Below are 25,667 nucleotides of genomic sequence, written 5' to 3'. Positions count from 1 at the left end.
ACAAACTTGCAAATAACACCGCTTTTCTCCGGTCTACCTCCGAAAGCAGCACCTCCAATTCACATTCTGTTCAAAGTTTCTCTTTTTGCTTAATTTTGCCATTGCTTTTTCGTTGGGTTTTGACATTAGCATAGTCATTAGCATATTCATACGGGGGAGGAGGCAGGGAGGGGTTTTGTGCTCGTGCATGTTGCGCTCAGTTTCACGTTCATTCAGATGTACAAAAGAATATGCGTGAGATTCGGCGTACGCAGTGTTTCATACATCTGAATTTTTTTCTGCGTACGCACATTCACAGCTTTGTGCGTACGCAATGTTTTAGTAAGATTTCCACGCAAGTCTTCGTACATGAGGCCCCAGATGTATGAATAGTTATTCATATTAGTGCCAGTAGTTATTTCGATAGTATAATTGATATTCAAAAATGTTATACTTAAAAATAACTGAAAAACTGTGTTGAGTCAGCTCATTTTAAGTAAGAAGTTTGAACAAGCAGCAAAAATATCTATAATTTATTTGAGTGTGCAGTAAAATCTGCAGTGTTGTGTAACGACATTAATGGAAAGTTTTAATCACAGTAGATCTCTGAATAACCAGAGACAAATCATGCACACACTCAAAATGGGTCAAACAAAACACAAACAGGACGATGTTGATGATCGTAAAAACAATACACTGTAAAAATGCTGGCTTCCACACAATTCCAATATGTTGACCCGGCACAAATCGATCAAGTTAACTTGAACTTTTTTACAAATTTAAGTTGATTGAACATTAAACAAGTAAGTTTCCTTTTTTATAATTATACTTCTAGGGGTTTTTACCTTTATTATATAGGACAGTGAAGTTGAGACAGGAATACATAGGGAGCAGAGAAAAGGGATCAGGATGAACTCGGGTCGTCATGAACACCTTAGGACTATACAGTATGTCGGCACACTTTTTTTTTTTTTTAAGATTTATTTTTGGCCTTTTTTTGCCTTTATTATTAGATAGGACAGTATTGAGACAGGAAGCTAAGTGGGAAAGAGAGAGGTTAGGGAAATGTCGTCGAGCCGGGATTTGAACTCGCGACGCCTTGACGTGCTATTGCCCCATATGTCGGCGCACTAACCACTAGGCTATTGCAGTATGTCGGCACACTTTACCACTAGGGTCTTAAAATCAAAACCTTGATTAATTAAACATTTTAACTCGATTACAATTCATGAGAGATTATTTATTTATATAAATTTTCGCCCTCTAGTTCACTGACAGGTTTCGTACAGTAAATATGCTCACAAATTACAAGTGAGAGATTTGTGAATGAAGGGTGCGTCACTTCATTTGAAAATAATTGAAGGAAACGCACACCATCTACTATCATTGATTATTTATTGAACATCAATGCTGTACAATTGTAATTAAAAACACATCTCTGCACCGCCCACTACCAACCCGACCAACTACAAAGCTTGCGCTACGTGTCGTTGTGGCGTTTAGTTAAATATTTTTGAGAGGTGTGCAGGTATGCTCATATTATAAAGAAAGATAATATAAATGCTCATATTACCAAGACATGGCGGGGGAAATGTAATGTAATGCAGTGCTTCTTGTACAATCTGAGACCCACTTTAAATCGGATATCACTCAGCCAGTGGAGATCGCTGATTTTTAAAGAAAACAGACCTTAAACGCACCGGATTTTGCATTGGCATTCAATTTGCCGGAAGCGCTTAACCCAGGTTTCTGGCAAATTAAAAGTCCTCTTAGCATGCTTCAGCATATACCCCATTGTCTTCAGATGACCCCAAAGATAAAAGTCTAAGAGGATCAGATTAGGAGACCTTGGGGGCCATTTAACTGGCCCACGATGACCAATCCACTTTTGTGGATGATTTGTGAAAAGATTTGTGAAAAGATTTGTGAATGAAGGGTGCGTCACTTCATTTGAAAATAATTGAAGGAAACGCACACCATCTACTATCATTGATTATTTATTGAACATCAATGCTGAACAATTGTAATTAAAAACACATTGGCGGCTTTCTGCACCGCCCACTACCAACCCGACCAACTACAAAGCTTGCGCTACGTGTCGTTGTGGCGTGTAGTTAAATATTTTTGAGAGGTGTGCAGGTATGCGAAGACTGCGCCGGACCGTACGCATGAGCTTGGCAGAAGTATATCAGAATAATATAATGAGTATAAATAATAATACAGATACATATCCATTTATATGGATACACCTTAATAAAATGGGAATGGTTGGTGATATTAACGTCCTGTTTGTGGCACATTAGTATATGTGAGGGGGCAAACTTTTCAAGATGGGTGGTGGCCATTTTGAAGTCGGCCATCTTGGATCTAACTTTTGTTTTGTCAATAGGAAGAAGGTCATGTGACACATCAAACTTATTGGGAATTTCACAAGAAAATCAATGGTGTGCTTGGTTTTAACGTAACTTTATTAATTCAAGAGTTATTTACAAGTTTCTGACCACTTCTAAAATGTGTTCAATGTGCTGGATGTGTCCATTGTGTTGGATTGTAAATGCAACCCTCTTCTCTCACTCTTCACACACTGATAGCAACACCGCAGGTGAAAGGCTTCAGACTTCCAGAATCTGTAGTTTCATGTGCTGCACATCTTGTATCTTCACACCATAGAAAATAGGGTATATGCCGAGCTAGTGCTGTTCCCATGCTGATACACTTCCGGTGACCTGTTATTGTGAACTTTTTACGATTTTATACGGTTGCTTATACAGCATCGATGTTGTAATGTCATTAAAATACACTCAGTTAAATAAACTTTAGCATTTATTTAGTTGCTAAAGCGTAAAACAAGAGAAAAAGCCGTTTACTCGCACGCACCCGTCAGAATCGGCAGGCTAACGATGAAACTCCATTGAATATACTGGGGTAAAATAAATGCTCATATTATAAAGACATGGCGGGGGAAATGTAGTTTAATGCAGTGCTTCTTGTACAATCTGAGACCCACTTTAAATCGGATATCACTCAGCTAGTGGAGATCGCTGATTTTTAAAGAAAACAGACCTTAAACGCACCGGATTTTGCATTGGGATACAGCTCACCGAAAGCGCTTAACCCAGGTTACTGGCAAATTAAAAGTCCTATTAGCATGCTTCGGCATATACCCCATTGTCTTCAGATGACCCCAAAGATAAAAGTCTAAGAGGGTCAGATCAGGAGACCTTGGGGGCCATTTAACAGGCCCACGATGACCAATCCACTTTTCAGGAATCTGTTGATCTAGGAATGCTCGGACCTGACACCCATAATGTGGTGATGCACCGTCTTGCTGGAAAACTCAGGGAACGTGTCAGCTTCAGTGCATAAAGAGGGAAACACATCATCATGTAGCAATCTTAAATTGAGAGAGTGGCCTTGAGGTTTCCGTTGATGAAGAACGGCCCTGCTGTCTTTGTTGTCTATGGTGTGAAGATACAAGATGTGCAGCACCTGAGGCCCCGTTTACACTAATGCGTTTTAGTTTGAAAGCGCATAAGTTTTGCTACGGTTACGCCATTCATCCACACTACGCTGGAGTTTTCGAACACCGAAAACGGAGCGTTTTGTAAACGCTGGAGAGGCCGTTTTCATTCTGAAACGCTGCTGCTCCGTCTCAGTGTGGATGGGGGAAAACGGAGACATCTGAAAAAGGAGATTCGCTACCTGATTGGGGCTTTTGTATCATTGCGTATCCTTCCCTTATTCGTCAAGCCCCTATCACATGACTATACACATGGCTACCGGAAGACAGCAGACCAGCCTTCACTGTAAACAACAACACGGACACAGAAATGAGAGCGTTGTTTGCACTGTTGTCTGTTTTAGGCGCCATTGTGCAGTTATTCATTTGTCACGTTTAGTAACAACTCGCCCTCGTCGTCTGTCCACAAAAATACCTCTCTTGCTTTCTCTGCCATCGCGTTCATTGTTCAACCGGCGTTTGTTGACAAGCAATAACCAAAGGCTGTGCGAGACACATGCTTCCTGTTTATACTAGAACGCGCATGCCCAGAGTGCGCGAATAGTCACGTGATACACGTTTTTGGTGGCGTAGTAATGTGTTTAGAAACGCTGGTGTGGATCATTTTTGATCTTAAATGGCAATTTAAAACTAAAACGCACTAGTGTAAACGGGGCCTGAAACTACGGATACTGGAAGCCTGTGCTGGCCTTTCTCCTGCGGTGCTGCTATCAGTGTGTGAAGAGTGGGAGAAGAGGCTTGCATTGACAATCCAACACAATGGACAGCACATTGAACACATTTTATAAGTGCTCAGTAAATGTTTTTAAATGTTCAATCATTCAGAAAGTTATTAAGTGGAGGAAATCAGGCTTTACTTTTCTGTTTCTTTGGTTGTATGTAATAAGCAATAAAATCCATGTGGGGTGGTTTGCAATGGCAGTACTCCACTATTCAGAGCAGGGTAGGGCCCTTATTCAGCTTGTACAGGGCCGGCCCTGGCTACCACACAAGTTAGACACTAAAATGTGAATTTTAAATGTCAATGTATGGAACGTTTTACAATCAAATTCAATGTGAAAATGTCTTTGCATATTTCCTCGACCCCACAACCGGCTTTGTTCTTGTAAGTGCGAGGTTTTCAGTAACCCATGCAGTTTTTAATCATTAGATAGCAAGACGAGCTCTGAGGTGGATGCGTTTATAATAAAGTTCCATCGTTGCGCAATGCTTGAATGCAAGCCGCTGCCATTCGCTTTACTCTGACATATTTCTCAGTATCATTCAACCTAATTATTTTTTTTTTCCATCACACATAGAGCTGCTTTTAGACTGCGGTTTGCATGACAGTTCCTTCCCTTTACCGTCGCCGGCTCTACTTCAGCTTTTAACCATCAGCTTTTCTTGTTTTTGTGTTTCCAGGATTCTCCACTTGGCCATCATTCACGAAGAGCTGAAGTTTGCACAGTATTTGGTAGACCTGTTCCCTCCGGAGCTGATGGATATCCAGAACAACTTGTATCAGGTATCGGGTTATGATTGCATAACAGAATGAGCATGCGTTCAAAGAACTGCACACGTCGCGCTCATGTTTCATGAATAAGACCCTGCAGGAACAGGAAAAAAGAAACTTGAGGGAAATCTTGCATGAAAGTTGCAATGAGTTTGGTTATTTTTGTTTCCCCTTTGAGGGGAAACTCCCTGAATGTGTATCAAAGAACGATGGGGGTTTATTACACTCGTTTGGCAGCCTCCGGTTTCAATTGTTATTTTGAAATTTGGGGTTTATCCGGTGACAACAGATGAGGGGCTTTCTGAAGAAACCCCCCTCATAACTGTTGTACTTAAGAAGCCTAAATTGAGTGTTTATTGACTCTTTGTTGGCATTTTGGTTGAGGGAAGCTGCAGTGTGGGCAATTCAGCATTCACAGTTTCAATTAAATAGCAGTGAATAACCTTTAAAGGGGGATGGTTCCCTTAAAAATATAGGTTTGATGGCTATTCACTGTATCTGAAGTGTTTCAGAACATGTATGAGTTATTCTGTTGAATACAAAAAAATATTTTGTAACAATATTGGAAACCGGTAACCATTGACTTCCATTTAAAAAAAAATAATCATATGGAAGTCAATGGTTACCGGTTATCAGCATTCTTCAAAGTATCTCCTTTTGTGTTCAACCGAAATTTTAACCGCTGTTTACTCTCCCTTAAGTGTTTCTGAACATTTATAAGGTATTCTGTTGAACGCACAAAAATATATATTTAACAGTGTTGTAAACCGGTAACCATTGACTTCCATAAAAAATACAACACAATGGAAGTCAGTAGTTTTCAGCATTTTTCAAATTATCTTATTTTGTGTTTAACAGAAAGTTTAATCACTGTTTACTCTCCCGCAAGTGTTCCAGAACATGTATGAGTTACTCTGTTGAACACACGAAAATATATTTTTAACAATATTGAAAACCGGTAACCATTGACTTCCATAACGTTTATTCCACAGAAAGTTTAATCGTTATTTACTCTTCCTCAAGCAGGGCTTAATTTGTGCCGGAACATGCCTGATCCGGATCCGGCACCTCTGCAATCTGATCTGGCACCTCATTTTACCGATCCCCTATACTCCCCCGTCCGCTGTTCACTTTCTTCAGCGACTCCTTAACCCTCTTCAAGTTCGAGTAGTTTATAATCTGTCAATAAACCTACACAGTAAAACATGCTGGGTTGTTTTGACCCAACATTTGGGTCAGACATTGACAAACCCAATGTTGGATTAATTTTCTAGATTAAATTTAAATGACACTTCTAAATCTAATGGTTTGTTGTGTTTGTCCATATTTAACCAAACATTGGGTTAAAACAATGCAGCTTTTTCTAGAGTCTAAAAACTTGCCTTTTCGTTTCTAGAAAGTAAAGCTCCTTCATCCACTCCATTCCAAATGGATACGGCCTCGATTAATAACCCCAAAAGAGTCACATCATTGAGCTAAAATAAGTTCACAAACACTGTTTTCTGCATTAAATGAGTTTAAAATCTTCAATGAGTCACTTTTCATCTTAAATTAAACCCAAATAGTTTATAATATGTCATTAACTGTACAAACTAAAACATGATGGGTTGTTTTGACCTAACATTTGGGTCAGACATTGACAAACCCAATGTTGGATTAATTTTCTCGATTAAACTTAAATCACACTTTTCACACCTTCACCCCCTACATTCCCAATGGATACGACCTCGATTAACAACCCCAAAGGTGTCTCATCATTGAGCTAAAATGAGTTCACAAACACTGTTTTCTGCATTAAATGAGTTTAAAATCTGTCTATCTTCAATAATCCACCAGTTTCATGTTCAATTAAACCCAAAAAGTTTATAATCTGTCAATAAACTTACACACTTAAACAGGCTGGGTTATTCTGACCCAACATTTGAGTCAAATATTGATAAACCCAATGTTGAATTAATTTTCTCGATTAAATTTAAATGACAAGTTGAACACAATAGTTAATCCATGTTTGACCAAACACTGGGCTAAAACAAACCAGCATTTTCTTGCACAGCCTTTTCTAGAAAGTAAAACTCCTTCATCCCCTACATTCCCAATGGATACTGCCATGATTAACATTCCCAAAAGAGTCACATCACTAAACTAAAATCAGTTACAAACAATATTTCATGCATTAAATGAGTATAAAATCTGTTTATCTTCAATGAGTCACTTTTCATCTTAAATTAAACCCAAATAGTTTATAATCTGTCATTAAATATGCAAACTAAAACATGCTGGGTTATTTTGGCGCAACATTTGGGTCAGACATTGACAAACCCAATGTTGGATTAATTTTCTAGATTAAATTTAAATCACACTTTTAAACCTAATGGTCGGTTGAGTTTGTCCATATTTGGCCAAACAATGGGTAAAACAATGCAGCTTTTCTAGAGTCTAAAACTTGCACCGTCTTTTCTTTTCTGGAAAGGAAAACCCCTTCATCCCCTACATTCCCAATGGATACGACCTCGATTAACAACCCCAAAAGAGTCACATCATTGAACTAAAATCAGTTTACAAACAATATTTCATGCATTAAATGAGTTTAAAATCTGTTTATCTTCAATGAGTCACTTTTCATCCTAAATTAAACCCAAATAGTTTATAATTTTACATTAAATGTGCACACTAAAACATGCTGGAATGTTTCAACCCATCGTTTCGTCAAACATTGACAAACCCAACATTGAATTAATTTCCTCAATTCAATTTAAATGACACTTTTAAACCCAAATGTTGGTTGGGTTTGTCCATATTTTACCAAACATTGGGTTAATACAACCCAGCATTTTTTAGAGTCTAAAAACTCGTCTTTTCTTTACTGGAAAGGAAAATCCCTTCGTCTACTCCACGAATAACCCAAAAAGTATCAAATCAATAAACTAAAATCAGTTTACAAACACTGTTTTCTGCATTAAATGAGTTTAAAATCTGTTTATCTTCAATAATCCACCAGTTTCATGTTCAATTAAACCCAAAAAGTTTATAATCTGTCATTAAACTTACACACTTAAACAAGCTGGGTTGTTTTGACCCAACATTTGGGTCAAACATTGACAAACCCAATGTTGGATTAATTTTCTAGATTAAATTTAAATCACACTTTAAAACCTAATGGTCGGTTGAGTTTGTCCATATTTGGCCAAACAATGGGTAAAACAATGCAGCTTTTCTAGAGTCTAAAACTTGCACCGTCTTTTCTTTTCTGGAAAGGAAAACCCCTTCATCCACTCCATTCCCAATGAATACGACCTTGAATAACAACCCCAAAAGAGTCACATCATTGAACTAAAATCAGTTTACAAACAATATTTCATGCATTAAATGAGTTTAAAATCTGTTTATCTTCAATGAGTCACTTTTCATCCTAAATTAAACACAATAGTTTCTGATTTTACATTAAATGTGCACACTAAAACATGCTGGAATGTTTCAACCCATCGTTTCGTCAAACATTGACAAACCCAACATTGAATTAATTTCCTCAATTCAATTTAAATGACACTTTTAAACCCAAATGTTGGTTGGGTTTGTCCATATTTTACCAAACATTGGGTTAATACAACCCAGCATTTTTTAGAGTCTAAAAACTCGTCTTTTCTTTACTGGAAAGGAAAATCTCTTCGTCTACTGCACGAATAACCCAAAAAGTATCAAATCAATAAACTAAAATCAGTTTACAAACACTGTTTTTTGCATTAAATGAGTTTAAAATCTGTTTATCTTCAATAATCCACCAGTTTCATGTTCAATTAAACCCAAAAAGTTTATAATCTGTCATTAAACTTACACACTTAAACAAGCTGGGTTGTTTTGACCCAACATTTGAGTCAAATATCGATAAACCCAATGTTGAATTAATCTCGGTTAAATTTAAATGACACTTTTGAACACAATAGTTGATCCATGTTTGACCAAACACTGGGCTAAAACAACCCAGCATTTTCTAGAGTGTAATAACTTGCACAGCCTTTTCTAGAAAGTAAAACTCCTTCATCCCCTACATTCCCAATGGATACTGCCACGATTAACATTCCCAAAAGAGTCACATCACTAAACTAAAACCAGTTACAAACAATATTTCATGCATTAAATGAGTTTAAAATCTGTTTATCTTCAATGAGTCACTTTTCATCCTAAATTAAACCCAAATAGTTTATAATCTGTCATTAAATGTGCAAACTAAAACATGCTGGGTTGTTTTGACGCAACATTTAGGTCAGACATTGACAAACCCAATGTTGGATTAATTTTCTAGATTAAATTTAAATCACATTTTTAAACCTAATGGTCGGTTGGGTTTGTCCATATTTGGCCAAACATTGGGTACTTAAAACAATGCAGCTTTTCTAGAGTCTAAAACTTGCACCGTCTTTTCTTTTCTGTAGTAAAACCCCTTTATCCCCTACATTCCCAATGGATTCGACCTCGATTAACAACCCCAAAAGAGTCACATCATTGAACTAAAATCAGTTTACAAACAATATTTGATGCATTAAATGAGTTTAAAATCTGTTTATCTTCAATGAGTCACTTTTCATCCTGAATTAAACACAAATAGTTTCTGATTTTACATTAACTGTGCACACTAAAACATGCTGGAATGTTTCAACCCATCGTTTCGTCAAACATTGACAAACCCAACATTGAATTAATTTCCTCAATTCAATTTAAATGACACTTTTAAACCCAAATGTTGGTTGGGTTTGTCCATATTTTACCAAACATTGGGTTAATACAACCCAGCATTTTTTAGAGTCTAAAAACTCGTCTTTTCTTTTCTGGAAAGGAAAATCCCTTCGTCTACTCCACGAATAACCCAAAAAGTATCAAATCAATAAACTAAAATCAGTTTACAAACACTGTTTTCTGCATCAAATGAGATTAAAATCTGTTTATCTTCAATAATCCACTAGTTTCATGTTCAATTAAACCCAAAAAGTTTATAATCTGTCATTAAACTTACACACTTAAACAAGCTGGGTTGTTTTGACCCAACATTTGAGTCAAATATCGATAAACCCAATGTTGGATTAATTTTCTAGATTAAATTTAAACCACACTTTAAAACCTAATGGTCGGTTGAGTTTGTCCATATTTGGCCAAGCATTGGGTTAAAACAATGCAGCTTTTCTAGAGTCTAAAACTTGCACAGCCTTTTCTTTTCTGGAAAGGAAAACCCCTTCATCCACTCCATTCCCAATGAATACGACCTTGATTAACAACCCCAAAAGAGTCACATCATTGAACTAAAATCAGTTTACAAACAATATTTCATGCATTAAATGAGTTTAAAATCTGTTTATCTTCAATGAGTCACTTTTCATCCTAAATTAAACACAATAGTTTCTGATTTTACATTAAATGTGCACTCTAAAACATGCTGGAATGTTTCAACCCGTCGTTTCATCAAACATTGACAAACCCAGCATTGAATTAATTTCCTCAATTCAATTTAAATGACACTTTTAAACCCAAATGTTGGTTGGGTTTGTCCATATTTTACCAAACATTGGGTTAATACAACCCAGCATTTTTTAGAGTCTAAAAACTCGTCTTTTCTTTACTGGAAAGGAAAATCTCTTCGTCTACTCCACGAATAACCCAAAAAGTATCAAATCAATAAACTAAAATCAGTTTACAAACACTGTTTTTTGCATTAAATGAGTTTAAAATCTGTTTATCTTCAATAATCCACCAGTTTCATGTTCAATTAAACCCAAAAAGTTTATAATCTGTCATTAAACTTACACACTTAAACAAGCTGGGTTGTTTTGACCCAACATTTGAGTCAAATATCGATAAACCCAATGTTGAATTAATCTCGGTTAAATTTAAATGACACTTTTGAACACAATAGTTGATCCATGTTTGACCAAACACTGGGCTAAAACAAACCAGCATTTTCTAGAGTCTAAAAACTTGCACAGCCTTTTCTGGAAAGGAAAACTCCTTCATCCACTCCATTACCAATGGATACTGCCACGATTAACAACCCCAAAAGAGTCACATCACTAAACTCTCAAATGAGTCTGCAAACCCAGTCTTCTGCATTAAATGAGTGGATACCAGATTTGGGTCAGACGGGCTGTGAAGTTTAAAGGAAACACGGGACAAATCTGACAGTCAGCACTTAACACTGTGAGTAATACTGGCCTGCTGTACTTTTACCAAAAGCCACGTAATCGGCTAACGCCAGGCCATCGGGCGAATTACTCACATGTTTCCCTTTTACACAGTCAGTGTGTTACTCCCAGATTGAGTAAACCCTCCTCGTATGTGGAATAAATGTCTTGATGTCATTCAGTCAAAAGGCTCGGTGGATTCATGTCGTTATTATGCAATGCTCCTGCTAGCCCACACAGGCTAACTCTTCAAGCTGAGTGTCTGTCTGAAGCGCTCGGGCTGTAAACTTCTCATTTGAGGCATGGGGACGGCCCCCGTACTATAGACAAACCAATATATCCGGTTGAATAAAAAAGGGGGGGAAATGGTTAGATGTGCTTCTCTGAAGTGTGTTTTTGACTTGCTAATTAAATTAAAGAGCAAAATGCACATTTAAAGGGGATTTAATATGCAAAATTCACTTTTTAAGAGGTTTAAATGCGGTTGCATGTCAATAATGTGTGAATATAACCAGCCTCTAATGGTAAACATTAATTAATTCTATTTGTTATGATCACACTTGATTAAAAGCAGTCTGCAGAAACACTTTGATTGACATTCTTCCTTTGTAGGTGTCATCAGAGAGAGAAAGCTCTGCCTATTAGTAATATACAATAAAAACAGCCCTGAGTGAGAAGCAGCCGTCCGTCATTAGAGTTTTGCGCTAATAAACACAGTAGTCCAGGGCTATTCAATTAGTTTGTCATGGGGTCGGTGTCATGAAAAGCATCCCAAACGAAGGGCCGGAAAGATTTAACTTACTATATGAGTGATGACACAACAGCATAAGAGTCCATATGCTGTATAGTTTTGCTTCTTAAGACACCCGCGTTAGCTTTTTCTACATTAAGATGTTAATATATTGTATTTTGAAACTACTAAAACTCTTTTTTATTTTTTTTTTTTTTCTCAAACATTCAAATGTTGTATTTCAGAGCACAACAAAAGCAGTGCAGTGCTGAAGTAGGCTTCTACATTCAGGGTGCTTTCACACCTACACTTTTGTTTCGGAACATGTCTCGTTTGCCCAGTTAGCGCGGTTCGATTGGCATATGTGAACAGGGCAATCGCGCTCTGTTCCGCGCCAAAGTAATCGCTCCGAGATCGCTTGAATGAGGTGGTCTCGGCTCGATTGAAACGAATTCTGGAGCGGTTCGATTGCAGTGAGAAAGCGATCTGATCCGAGCGCGGTTATATCACAGTGTTTTATGGATATGTAATAGGCTTACGGCTATATGAAGAGAGAATTATGAGTAGGGCGGGAAGTTTCGCGATTCTCCGGATGCCCGCAAACGAGTGATGATCTCCCGGTAATCTCGCGTCTCCCCCCCGGTCTTCAAATAGGCATCGTCCCGCACCCTTCTCACCCCTCCCCACCGCGTCTCTCCTCAGACACGTCACGCGCGAGGACCCTGTCAATCACCACCTCTCCTGACAGCTGAGCGGGACGCTGCAAAATAAACCCTGACACTCTGACCAATGTAAGGAGAGTTTACTCGCACGTGACTTGTTTTAGCTCTTTTGGTCCGATTAGAAACTTTGCCGTGTAAAAGCAAACCGCTCCAAGAGCAAAGAGCAACAACGTAACAATTGTAATCTCTGTTTCAGAACAACTGAATCGATTCACAGGTGTGAAAGCACTCTCAGACACATTCACATGTTGTGTTTTGAACTGCATAACAATTATGGATGCAACAATTATAGATTTTGGTTGTACGATTATATAGTCTGAAAAATAATCATTATTTCACGGTTATCACGTCTAATTTAAATTCAAGCTTTATATTAGGTAAGTAGCTATTTAGATTAACTGTTGTTGCCATCTGCGTTCATGCATACATAATCATTTTAATAATAACTCGTCTAACATATCTTTTGTTTACATTGCACTGAAAGGTGCGCACAACTCTCACCATGAGATGTTTTCTACTGCGTGCGCCCGGAAAGACGCAAGCACGTCGCTCCGCTGGTGCCCGCATATTGTCATAAATTCTTACATTAGAAATAACAAACTTGCAAGTGGAAAAGACATGATATGGAAACGGCCGCTGCTATAGTTAATCCTGTGTGCGTGCGTATTAGCCTCGGTGTACTTCAAACTTAAAACTAGCGCACAGGCAACTTGGCATTTCGCAGCGGTTTCGTTTCGTTCCTTGCAACAGAAATGCGGCTTAGAGAAGACTTCACGATTAATAAACTGTGACGAATTACAGCGCAGTTAATAGTGAAATCGGCTAATCGTTGCATAACGATATCAGTGCATTGTACAAATAGCCTTTTCTACAAACGTGTTTTCAGCTGCCCGCACCACTCGCTTATGATGACTCGCGCTCTGTACAGCCTTTAACTGCAGCTCGTGCTGTTATTAAACAGACGCACGTCACTTCATAACCATAGCCGACGTTTGTCGACTGAACTAAATTTATTTTTGATGTTTTGGTCATACTGTTTAGAGGGCCGGAACAAAGTGCCTTGGGGGCTGGATTCAGCCAGCGGGCCGCCAATTGAATAGCCCTGCAGTAGTCTCTTTACCTGAGACACTTCTTTATTACGGCGGATAATATTAGTTTTGTTTTGAATCTGCCACTATGCTGACACACAGGCATCTGTAGCCCCACCTTCTTTTGAAAAGAGCACGATCTCATTTGAATTTAAAGCGACAGTCACCAAAGTGACCCCATTTAGGATCTAAGTCTTTGTTACAATCTTGAAGACGGTCTGTAGCCCCACCCTCTTTTAAAAAGAGCACGATCTCATTTGAATTTAAAGCGACAGTCACCAAAGTGACCCCATTTAGGATCAAAGTCTTTGTTACAATCTTGAAGATGGTCTGTAGCCCCACCCTTTTTTAAAAAGAGCACGATCTCATTTGAATTTAAAGCGACAATTACCAAAGTGACCCCATTTAGGATCAAAGTCTTTGTTACAATCTTGAAGATGGTCTGTAGCCCCACCCTCTTTTAAAAAGAGCACGATCTCATTTGAATTTAAAGCGACAGTCACCAAAGTGACCCCATTTAGGATCAAAGTCTTTGTTACAATCTTGAAGATGGTCTGTAGCCCCACCCTCTTTTAAAAAGAGCACGATCTCATTTGAATTTAAAGCGACAATTACCAAAGTGACCCCATTTAGGATCAAAGTCTTTGTTACAATCTTCAAGATGGTCAGTTAAGGGAGAGGAGAGCAACATTAATTTTACATGAAACACATAAGCAAACACATAATATCAACGAGTGAGGGCCAAAATACCACAACTAACTAAATGCAATAAAGTGAGTTTTATTTACATAAAGATAGTAATTAATAAGTGTGAAAATATGTATATAAAAGCACAATAAATATTTACAACATTATATTGAAAATCACACACAGCAAACGGGACACAAAATGTTTAAACCGGTCGATGGGTGAGTTGGAGAGATGAGACGCGGGCATGTTAATTGTGGAATTATTTTTAAGTGAATTTAATTATTGGTGAGGACAATAGTGGATACAGAGTGGAGGAACTATGACGTCAATTTGTATGCAAAAACCCGAAAGCAAGTTAGCATTTAAGCAGTTCCCTTGTCCCAAAGTCAATGGGTTTTTTGTTTCAGTAAAATGGCTTAAATAAGGTTCGTGGCTAACAGAAACTCATGATACTTTCATGTTTTACTCTACGACATAAAACACATCAGTTACACCACACTCTTGAGTTTTTAAATTGGCCATGCTTCTTTAAAAAGACGGTTGCTATCAAGTTGCTAAATGGGACTACAGGCGGTGTCGGAGACATTATACGTCATCGAGCTGAACTGGTCTGAAGCGCAGCTCGCTTGTGTTGGCCATTTGGATTTGTCTGTGATTTAAGAATTTTCATGAATAGTATTTTATAGTTTGTAGTGTTTTTCTAATTGGGAATTCATAGTGTCTAGATCAGGGATCACCAAACTTGTTCCTGAAGGGCTGGTGTCCTGCAGATTTTAGCTCTAACACTAATCAAACACACCTGAACAAGCTGATCAAAGTCTTACTAGGTATACTTGAAACACCCTGGTGTGTTAAGGCAAGTAGGAGCTGAACCCTGCAGGGACACCGGCCCTCCGTGACCCTCCATGACCCAGAGTGGTCTAGATAATGCCTTCACATGTAGAGACATCAAGACGGATTCATTTGTTGATCATTTATTTTAATTAAACGATATTATGAAGATCCTGCTCACCAGTGCAGCCTGCCTCTCTCCTGCTCTCAGTAATACAAACCCGTGAATAAATGTGTAAAAATACAGACATATTAACTGTCATTTTACATGATCAAGGGATTTTTCGTCATTTTTTCCCCTCATCTTAACACAATTAACTCTGTCATAACTGCAATATTTTCACTCCTCCATAAATGTAAAGCAGATGTGACTGTATGGGCTGCTTTTCGCTGTACTTCGTGACATAAAAGGAATATTGAATGTTGCTCTGTGTCCATGATGGAAGTTGCAGGCATTTGGTAGACTTGTCCCTAACGCGTCATTTCTGTCATCTGTTAATGTAAGCAGGCTGTGTGCACACCAGCGATACACTTATTTAAGTATGTCTTATGATAATACTATGTTGGCACATTTTTATACATGCAGTTTTAAAACTTTTACAACAACCCTAAAGCAAAACAAAGTGTATCTCCCACGTAAAAACGATCTAAAAGGCACGTAGGTCTATGTGTAATTGCGTATTTATTTGTTCAGAATATATAGCGTGCATTATAATATAATAAACTGAGAGATAAAATCTTTGTCATGAAGCATATTTCTAAAAATAAGCTTGATAAGTCGTCTGTAGCAGGGCGGTGCTGCATTACAGGCGAGCGCCTCGAGAGCGCTGTAGTCTGTTTATAGCCTAACGTTAGCTTTTCTATTGTTGCGTTTGCATTTAAGATCTAAAAGTGCTCAAAGTTGTATTTTCGTGTGAGGATTATCCGGCTGGACAAAACGTGTAGGTGAAATGAACAGTGTTTGAACACAGAGCAATCTTCGAAAAGCCTATGGGAAAATCCTATAGGGATTTTATCGAGGGAACCAGTTTTAAGCTAGCAGCCGATACGATGACGTCATAGTTCCTCCACTCTATTGGTGAGGACACAAGGCTAATTCCATGCTAATTCTACACAATTGTTTTTTAATGCTGATTTTGTTGTCGAATTCACAGACTCCATTGCATTTGGCCACTTACCTGAACCTGCCGATCGCAGTGAAGATCCTGGTAGAGAAGGGTGTGTCGCTGGAGCTCCAGGACCAGGATGGAAACACTCCTCTGCATGTGGCGTGTGAGCATGGCTTCTGGGAGTGTGCCAATGAGATGATCCAAAACACCTCGCCCGGCAAACTCGCCAACGTGCTTGAAGCGCAGAACTGGAGAGGTAAGAGACTGATGAGAAGTCGTTATACGTGGGGTTATTGATTTGATAAAGCTTTACTATTAATTATTACACGGCTGACTGGTATACTGGATTCTGATTGGTCATTTGCAATATATTCCAAGGTATGTTATTTCTAGATAACCACCGCTAAATAAAGCAGACTTATCACATCAATATACTTACATTCACAATCATATGTATCTGCTTGTTTTTGATTGTTTAGCGCCATCTTGTGTCTGAATATTGCGCAGGTTAGTGTATACTCCATCAGCTGTTTTCATTTCTGTCAGCTTTGTGTTTTTGATTGTTTAGCGCCATCTTGCGTCTGAACAATGCGCAGGATAGTGTATACTCCGTCAGCTGTTTTCGTTTCTGTCAGCTTTGTGTTTTTGATTGTTTAGCGCCATCTTGTGTCTGAATAATGCGCAGGTTAGTGTATACTCCATCAGCTGTTATCGTTTCTGTTAGCTTTGTGTTTTTGATTGTTGAGCGCCATCTTGTGTCTGAAAAATGCGCAGGTTAGTGTATACTCCATCAGCTGTTTTAGTTTCTGTCAGCTTTGTGTTTTTGACTGTTTGGCGCCATCTTGTGTCTGAATATTGAGCAGGTTAGTGTATACTCCATCAGCTGTTTTCGTTTCTGTAGGCTTTGCTTTTTTGACTGTTTGGCGCCATCTTGTGTCTGAATAATGCACAGGTTAGTGTATACTCCATCAGCTGTTTTCGTTTCTGTAGGCTTTGCTTTTTTGATTGTTTAGCGCCATCTTGTGTCTGAATAATGCGCAGGTTAGTGTATACTCCCTCAGCTGTTTTTGTTTCTGTCAGCTTTGTGTTTTTGACTGTTTGGCGCCATCTTGCGTCTGAATAATGCGCAGGTTAGTGTATACTCCATCAGCTGTTTTCATTTCTGTCGGCTTTGTTTAATTAAATTTTAAATAAATTAAATATTTAAAAACTATTACAGCTTAGAACAATGTTTTGTATGTAATTTTAATGTTTAGTTGCAAGTAGTTATGCAATAAGCTGGATGAAGTAAATCTAGGATAATAGTTTTCGCAGAATAAAACCCTTCAGTGCCCCGCCTTATGTTATGCTGCTGATAAGCCTGTCGGACTTTAATCTGCAATAACAACCTCTTAAATGTACTTTATCCCTAACATATTAAACGAATCAGGGTGTTAAAAATGACCTGAAAAGCATAGCAACATTGCATTGCTCAAAACCATTAACAACACCCTAACAACTGCATAGAAATATAAACACCCATAGAAATATAAACACCCTAGTAACATGGCATTAGCGTTGACTCATTTTAAGGAATAATAAGTCTAAATTAAGTGAGTTTTTCCTTAAAACATGCAAAATAATCCTGTCTTTTCTTTGAAATAGGATTACTTTGCTTACACTGTAGCCAGATTATTGTCAATGGGAAACACAGTCAGTCATCTGTGATGTTTATGAGGTTGTTGATCATGAGGGTTTTAGTGAACAGAAACAACCATGCCAGAACAGGGAAGTTGGCAGCGATAATGTGCCCTGGAGTTTTTTTATTTTTCATGTTGTCATGGACTTCCAGTATCCATGTTTCATAACACCATGTTCATTCAGTTTTATTTTCATGTCAGCCACCGTCATTCCAGATAATAATAGTTTGGTTATCCTGAATGATCATGTACTGCTCACCACAGTTGTTATAGTTTTGCATTTTGACCTTTTGATACTATTTTAAGTTGGATTTGCTGTATATTTCAGTTTAGTTTTAGGTCGTTTCATTAATGGTTTCATTAGTTTTAGTTTAGTTTTTATTTTGTGAACACATTTCTATTTCATTTTTATGTCGTTTCTGTTTTAGTTTTAGTATTACTAGTTTAGCTGAACACATCTAGAGTCAGCCTGAGGAAAGTTTAGAGTTTTGTATAGATTTAATCAGGAGTGCCCAAAGTATTTCTTTATAAAGGGCCAAAAACCAAACTTGATTGAGGGACGTGGACTGAATATATATAGAACCCATTATTCATTCATTCATTCATTTTCTTTTCGGCTTAGACACTTTATTCATCAGAGATCACCCCAGCGAAATGAACCGCCAACTTATCCAGCATATGTTCCAGCTATCACTGGGAAACACCCATACACTCCCTTTCACACACATACAATAGGGACAATTTAGCTTACACTGTTCACCTGTACCACATGTGTTTGGACTGTGGGGGAAACCGGAGCACCCGGAGGAAACCCACTCGAACATGGGGAGAACATGCAAACTCCACACGAAAATGCCAACTGACCCAGTGCTCTTGCTGTTAGGCGAACGTGCTACCCACTGCATCACCATGCAGACCATTATTATAAATATATATTTCTAAATTAAATCTTTATATCTAATTCAATATATATATATATATATATATATATATATATATATATATATATATATATATATATATATATATATATATATATATATATATACACACACATTTATATGTAAATATTTTCATTTTTTATGTTTATCTATGTATGTTTATACACAGAGTACACACAGATTATGTAAATACAAGCTTTTATTTTTGATGGAATAAATCACGATAATACATGTGATGGCACAAATCAAAATGTATTAATAAAATGTGCGCGATCTGCTTTTTCAGGTATGACGTGTCTCCATGTGGCCACACTACACAAGCGGCCTCGTCTCATGCGGCTGCTGATGAAGAACGGTGTGCATCTGAACATAAAGGTGAGCTTTGCTAGGCTAACCGTTTTCCGTTAGTGAAAATCTGTCTTTCATTCATTCATTTTCTTGTCGGCTTAGTCCCTGTATTAATCCGGGGTCGCCACAGCGGAATGAACCGCCAACTTATCCAGCAGGTTTTTACGCAGCGGGTGCCCTTCCGGCCGCAACCCATCTCTGGGAAACATCCACACACACACTCATACACTAGGGACAATTTAGCCTACCCAATTCACCTGTACCGCATGTCTTTAGACTGTGGGGGAAACCGGAGCACCCGGAGGAAACCCACACGAACGCAGGGAGAACATGCAAACTCCACACAGAAACGCCAACTGAGCCGAGGTTCGAACCAGCGACCTTCTTGCTGTGAGGCGACAGCACTACCTACTGCGCCACTAACCCGTGAAAATCTGTGCGAAATTTAATATTACCCATTATACACTGCACGCTGGACTGGAATTTGATTAGAACTACAAACACAAGTAAAAAATATTAACAAACTACAAACATGGCGGATAAATGAGAACAATGCTTAAGTGGAGAGGCTTTGGTAAAGATGTTTGAATAATTCTTAATTAATATCTAACCTTCTGGAATATAATTGTTTCCCTTTTCGACATTTCGCCAACATGACCACTTTAGCACCAGCAACAGCTCGAACTTTTTAGTCGAGTCTTTTCTGAAATGATGTGCGATTCATTAGCAAGCATCTTTCAGCATTTCTAAGAGTTCCTCATTAGATTTAGCATGTTATATCCTTTTCCCTCCAGTTGAATCTCATATAATATTGCCTATACATACTGTATAATGTTCAGGTCTGGACTCTGCTGAGGCCATTTCATGTCTGTCTAATGTAGGGTTGGGCATCTAAGCTATAATGCCGATCCGATACGCATCTCGATACAAAGAATACGATCCGATATATTAGCGATACATTTATGACATATTGCGATGCGACACGATACGATTCACACCCATATCACGATACAATGCGATAATTCAGCACTAACTAATTAAATCAAGTTTATGAGATGATGTGAAAGAGGATGCTGTGCCATTGAATGAGTTTGATTATTTATTAACCAAGCAAAACCAAGACTTTTTTTACAAACTGGCTTTTCTCTCAGAGCCAGAGTGTCAGTTTACAGTAGAGGGCCATTTTAGAACATATAGCACATATTATTTAAGTATTTTCAAGATAAACAGAATGTATAAGTGCAATATATATTAAAATATATATATTTGCACTCTTTCAACATAAAGGTTGAGCATTGCACAACAAGAATTGTGATTTAACTTTTCAACTATGAAAACAAGTTTTACAAAGATATATTTTGCCACTGATTATTCAAAACTTAAGGTGGTGAACTAGCAGTGTTATGCTGCTTTGAAACATCACTGTCACTGTAAACAACAGGCTAATAAAAATATAACAAACCAGCAATCTTCTTGCTGTGAGGTGGTCAAACTACCCACTGTGCCACCGTGACACCCAATTATTTTTATCATTATTATTATTAATATTATTATTATCATTATAATTACATAAAAATTAACAGGAGGAGGTGTTTAAAACCGCCTAGTGCGGCAGTATAGAGAGGGCGGCGTCCGCAACACCCAGTTATATCCGCGCATAGGGTGGCAGAATAGAGGTCCGCGACACCCGCGCGTCCTCAGTTATATCCGCGCGTAGGGCGGAAGAATAGAGGTCCGCGACACCCGCGCGTCCTCAGTTTTATCCGCGCATAAGGCGGCAGAATAGAGGTCCGCGACACGTCACTTTATTTTCATTACCGGTCACTTTCGTTTTCACATTGGGGTTGAGGGCCGCGTGATCGTCTTTTGCGCATGGAAAAAAAATTTGCAATGCTTTTCTCACCACTTTTGGAGCTGGTAGCTACGGTTCAAGCAGTGCGAAAGCCGGAGATGTAGGAACACTGGAAGATGCTTTCACAACAACACCGTGGCGCCACTTCAAGTGAGATTTCAGATTACTCGTACTGCCCGCGTATTTTATAGATGCGCGGCACATTTTGCAAATTGCATCTGTCCTGTCAAGTCGTCCATCCTTAAATCTATAATGTTGCCATACTTTAGATTTAAAACTCAGTGGGGAATAAAATGTTTGTTTTGCTTCTCGTGCTTTCTGAGGGCGCACCACTAGCTTCATCCGCACACCTGATACACTGAGTTGTAGTGTGTGCACATCCGCAAGTCCGTTGCTAAGGCTTACTTTATGTAGGTCGATTAAATTATGCGCCAAAAACAGGTTGACAACACTTAATAAATAAAAAATACATTCTATATAAAAAAAAATAAGCTGTATCTCGGAAAAACCGATGCATCTCGCAAAAACCGATGCATCTCGATTTGCTTCCAAAATTTCATTCATCCTCTGCTGCTCAACCGATGCACTCGCATCGTGCACGCGCATGACCGCGTATCGATACATATCGATTAATCTTCCCATCCCTAGTCTAGTCTAGTTCATCCCTGAACTAGTCCCTAGTTCAGACTGCGTGATTTTAGCCCCGATTTTGGCTCGCCGACAGGTTTTGAGAAATCGCCGACAGATGCCTGAAATCACAGGCAGATCGCTGCTCGTGCACGTGAGTGACAATCACACAGTATGAACGATCAAAGACGCGATCTGAGAGAATCACCCATGAGTCGCCGATGCCTGCGAGATATTTGGCGTGCTGAATATCTGGAGCTGTCGGCGATTCAAATCATGCTGTGTGAATTGAGTTTTGACTGAAAATAACATCAGCGATCGCCTACAGCCAATGAGAGAGCGGCATTCACTTGTGTGTGCGTGTGTGTGTGTATACCTGCTGCAGGCCAGCGGGAGGCTGGGGGAGAAGTTAAAAGCGATCATTTTCGGTTTATTTGGACCCACGAAATGGAGGAAAAACTAGTGAAGGTTTGACAGGACTCAGGAGCAACCGTGTCTGTTTGACGTTTCATAAAGAAAGAAATTAGTTTATTATTAACGTTGAGGAGAAATGGCTAATTCCCTTTAAACCCAGGTGAGCAAACATGTACATGTTCTACCCCATTAAAGGCTTCTTTCTCATTATGTAGTTAATAACAAAAGATATACGACGTGTTTTTGGCTGTGAGACGTAGTTTAGACGAAGTTGTCGGCGATTCTCCCTATAGTAAAGTCATGCAATGTGAAAGTCCCTGTCGCCGAACCATCTTGCAGTGTAAACAAAGCAGCGACGAAACTCTAGCCCAGATAGTCATGCAGTGTGAACACATCTGTTACACGACTACTCTGAACATCATGCAGTCTGAACTCGGCATTAGTTTCATCAGCTGTTTTTCTCTCCAAATATGATTCATTACATTAGCAGTGTGTTTGGGATCATTGTCCTGCCGAAAAGCAAAACTATTACAAATTAGGCGCTTTCTAGTAGGAATTCCATGACGAACTAAAACCAGTCTGTACTTTCAGCTTTTACAATCCCATCAATTCAGGCAATACTGACAACAGCAAATGCAGATCAAACCAAGACAGACACTCCAGTCCTGTTCGTTCATTCTTCCATCTTTCTCCAACCTCTCTCTTTCATATGCCTTAAACATCCATTCAATCATTTTCCTTCAGCTAAATCCCTGATTTATCAGGGATTGCCACAGAGGAATGAACCGCCAACTATTCCGGCATATGTTTTACACAGCGGATGCTCTTCCAGTCACATCCCAGTACTGGGAAACACCCATACACACACTCATTCACACACTACGGCCAATTAGTTAATTCAATTCACCTATAATGCATGTGTTTGGACTGTGGGGCAAACCAGAGCAACCCATGCCAACACGGTGAGAGCATGCAAACTCCACACAGAAATGTCTTAAATAATTAGACCCAAAACATCCAACTAGATCCTGCATTCTCTGGTTATATTTTAATAAAGAGAATGAGAAGTAATATATAGTGTCATTACACCCTCGCAACAACTGTAACTGGGGGTCTAAGACTTTTGCACAGTGCTGTTTATAAGTTATCTTCACTTCAATACGTAGGTGAATTAAAACACAGCATTTATGACCAGATATCTGTTTGTTTCCTCATTCAGGAAGGTACGAGCGGGAAGACGGCGTTACATATTGCCGTAGAGCAGCGTGATGTGGCTGCCGTTAAACTGCTTCTGAATAAAGGAGCGAATGTGGACGCCAGCATGTTTAACGGCTGCACTGCGCTGCATTTGGCCGTGGGCCGTCAGGACGCCGCCATCGCCCACCTTCTGTGTCAGGCCGGAGCCGACAAGATGATCAAAAACATGGAGGACGAGACTGCTCTGGATCTAGCTGATGGCAATGATGATGTGAGGAGATGCACATTTTCTTATTTTCAAACTAGTTTAGGCCTTGTGTACTGTTCAAATTGACTCCCCTTTCGTTATGTTGGGGGCTGTTTTTGCCCCATTGACTTCCATTATAATCACATTTTTTGATTGCCAAGCCTTGACAGCATATAACCATGCGTTCTTGATATATTTCCCTGTTGGGTAGAGGTAAAATGTATAGTTTTTACTGTTGATCATCAATTGGCAGCATTGATCAGGGACTAAGCCGAATGAATCATGCTTTTAATTTACACTACCCAAAGTGCTTGTTACGTGCCGGCTCAAGCACGCAACAAAATGAAGGGAACCCAAACCAAGTTGAATGTAATAATGCAAAAAGATATTTATTTAAAGGTTACAAAAAGACAAAAATGATAAAACAAAATAATGTGCAAAAGGAGTTTCAAAGTAAACAAATTAAATGCCTAACATAACAATATTCAATACAACAAATTACATAGGAGCCAAGTTCAAATAAACAAAATTAGTATAAGCGGTGGGTAAGGCAAAGGAAGTCAAACGAAAAAACGGTCCTCCAAAGCAGTCTCTCCAACACAGTTTGGAAGCTCCTTTTATAAAGCCTGAAGATTAGCCGCACCTGCTGCATCATAACGAGTCACCTGTTTAGAAACAGAAAGCAAAACCCAGGAAACAGAACGAACCAATCACAAACCCATAACAGTGCTACATAAAGCATAATGCAGAAGAGACATATGCTTACAGTTGAAAGCAGAAGTGTACATACTAGGGTTGTAACGGTATGAATTTTTCACGGTATGATAATCGTCTAAAACAATACCACGGTTTGACGGTTTCGCGGTATACGGTATGTTACAAATGTTACAAAATAATAGAACAGTGAAGCAAATTTGACTTTTTCCAAAAAATATATTTTTAGTTACTATAAACAACACCACTTACAATGAACAAATAAAAATAAGAAAATAATAAATAATGTGTCAAAGTCCAAATAAAGTCCAAATAAACATGGTGCAAATCCTCAGTAAAAAATAGATATAAATATTTACTATACTATAGTTACATAACGAAACTAGATTCAATATGGAACATCCTTAGGTTTTATGTGCCAGCATGGATATGGTTGTCTATCGATATGGATTTGGATATGGTTGTCTGCACTTGGAGAGACCATTTTTTTCTGAGGTGGTACTTGATGGGAAAAGTTTGAGAATCACTGCCCTAGCGGACCAAAAATAGTAAACGTTTAGTATGATTTAACATCAAACATCTTTTTAAAAATGGTTATGTCTCTTTTTTTAGAGTGCATGTACACTTCTGGTTTCAACTGTAAAAAGTTTGCAACCTGTTACCTTAAAGCATTGAGTAATTAGCAGTTAATGACTTATTTGAAGCGTTTACATTTGCTCTGTTAGCTTGACGTCAGAGCGGGGATGATGTGGTAACCGTTTCTCCTTTTGGTTTTGCAGATTTTGGCCTTGTTCCCCTTCGATGACATTCAGTTCATGGGCAGGACTGTGATCAATTACTCGATGTAAACTAAACGAGAGTAAACTCCGAACCGGACTTTCCTTATTGCTGTACAGCTTTTTTGAAAACTACTTGTTTGCCTGAAACCTCAATCGGAAATTATTTATGCTGCTGCAACTCCTGGAAGAACGTCATTGGGTGATTTATGTTGTGCAACCATCATGTCGGACAACACAAATCCATTTTATTTTCATCTCTCAGTAGCAGTAATAATGTTTTGTAGCAATGCTGTGAGGTTGTTATCTGTTTGAGCAAATGTGACACTGCTTTGCAAACCTTTTTTTTTTTTTTTTTGACGGGTCATCGTACCAATAAATGTAATTTTTAAGTGCAGCTTTTCTTTCTGCTAAATTGACATGCTTGGTAATTATTGACTCGGGTCTGTTCTCACCTCAGTATGAGTGAGTTTGAGCTACTTTCAGAAAAAACAAAACACCCATGAAGAAACTCGACACAAGGGAATAAAAAAGCCTACTGCCA

The 25,667-nt window shown here is 38.6% G+C and overlaps 1 protein-coding gene across 2 annotated transcripts in view; it reads left to right on the top strand.

Annotated features, from left to right (window-relative positions):
* nfkbie (nuclear factor of kappa light polypeptide gene enhancer in B-cells inhibitor, epsilon) overlaps positions 1–25,667 on the top strand; it is a 35,483-nt gene extending 9,816 nt beyond the window's left edge. The window contains exons 2-6 of one of the 2 annotated variants that reach the window (XR_012395691.1): positions 4,901–5,003; positions 16,374–16,584; positions 19,235–19,344; positions 19,455–20,173; positions 21,823–23,657. Coding sequence is in view for 1 of the 2 variants with exons in the window: in NM_001080089.1 (NP_001073558.1) it covers positions 4,901–5,003; positions 16,374–16,584; positions 19,235–19,323; positions 23,409–23,657; positions 25,127–25,195 (721 nt within the window). In the remaining variant the exon portion in view is untranslated. 2 annotated transcript variants of the gene reach the window in all.

This window comes from Danio rerio, chromosome 20, assembly GCF_049306965.1.
Source record: "Danio rerio strain Tuebingen ecotype United States chromosome 20, GRCz12tu, whole genome shotgun sequence".
In the NCBI taxonomy this organism is placed as follows: domain Eukaryota; kingdom Metazoa; phylum Chordata; class Actinopteri; order Cypriniformes; family Danionidae; genus Danio; species Danio rerio.
This window is presented reverse-complemented; position numbering and strand designations above follow the sequence as displayed.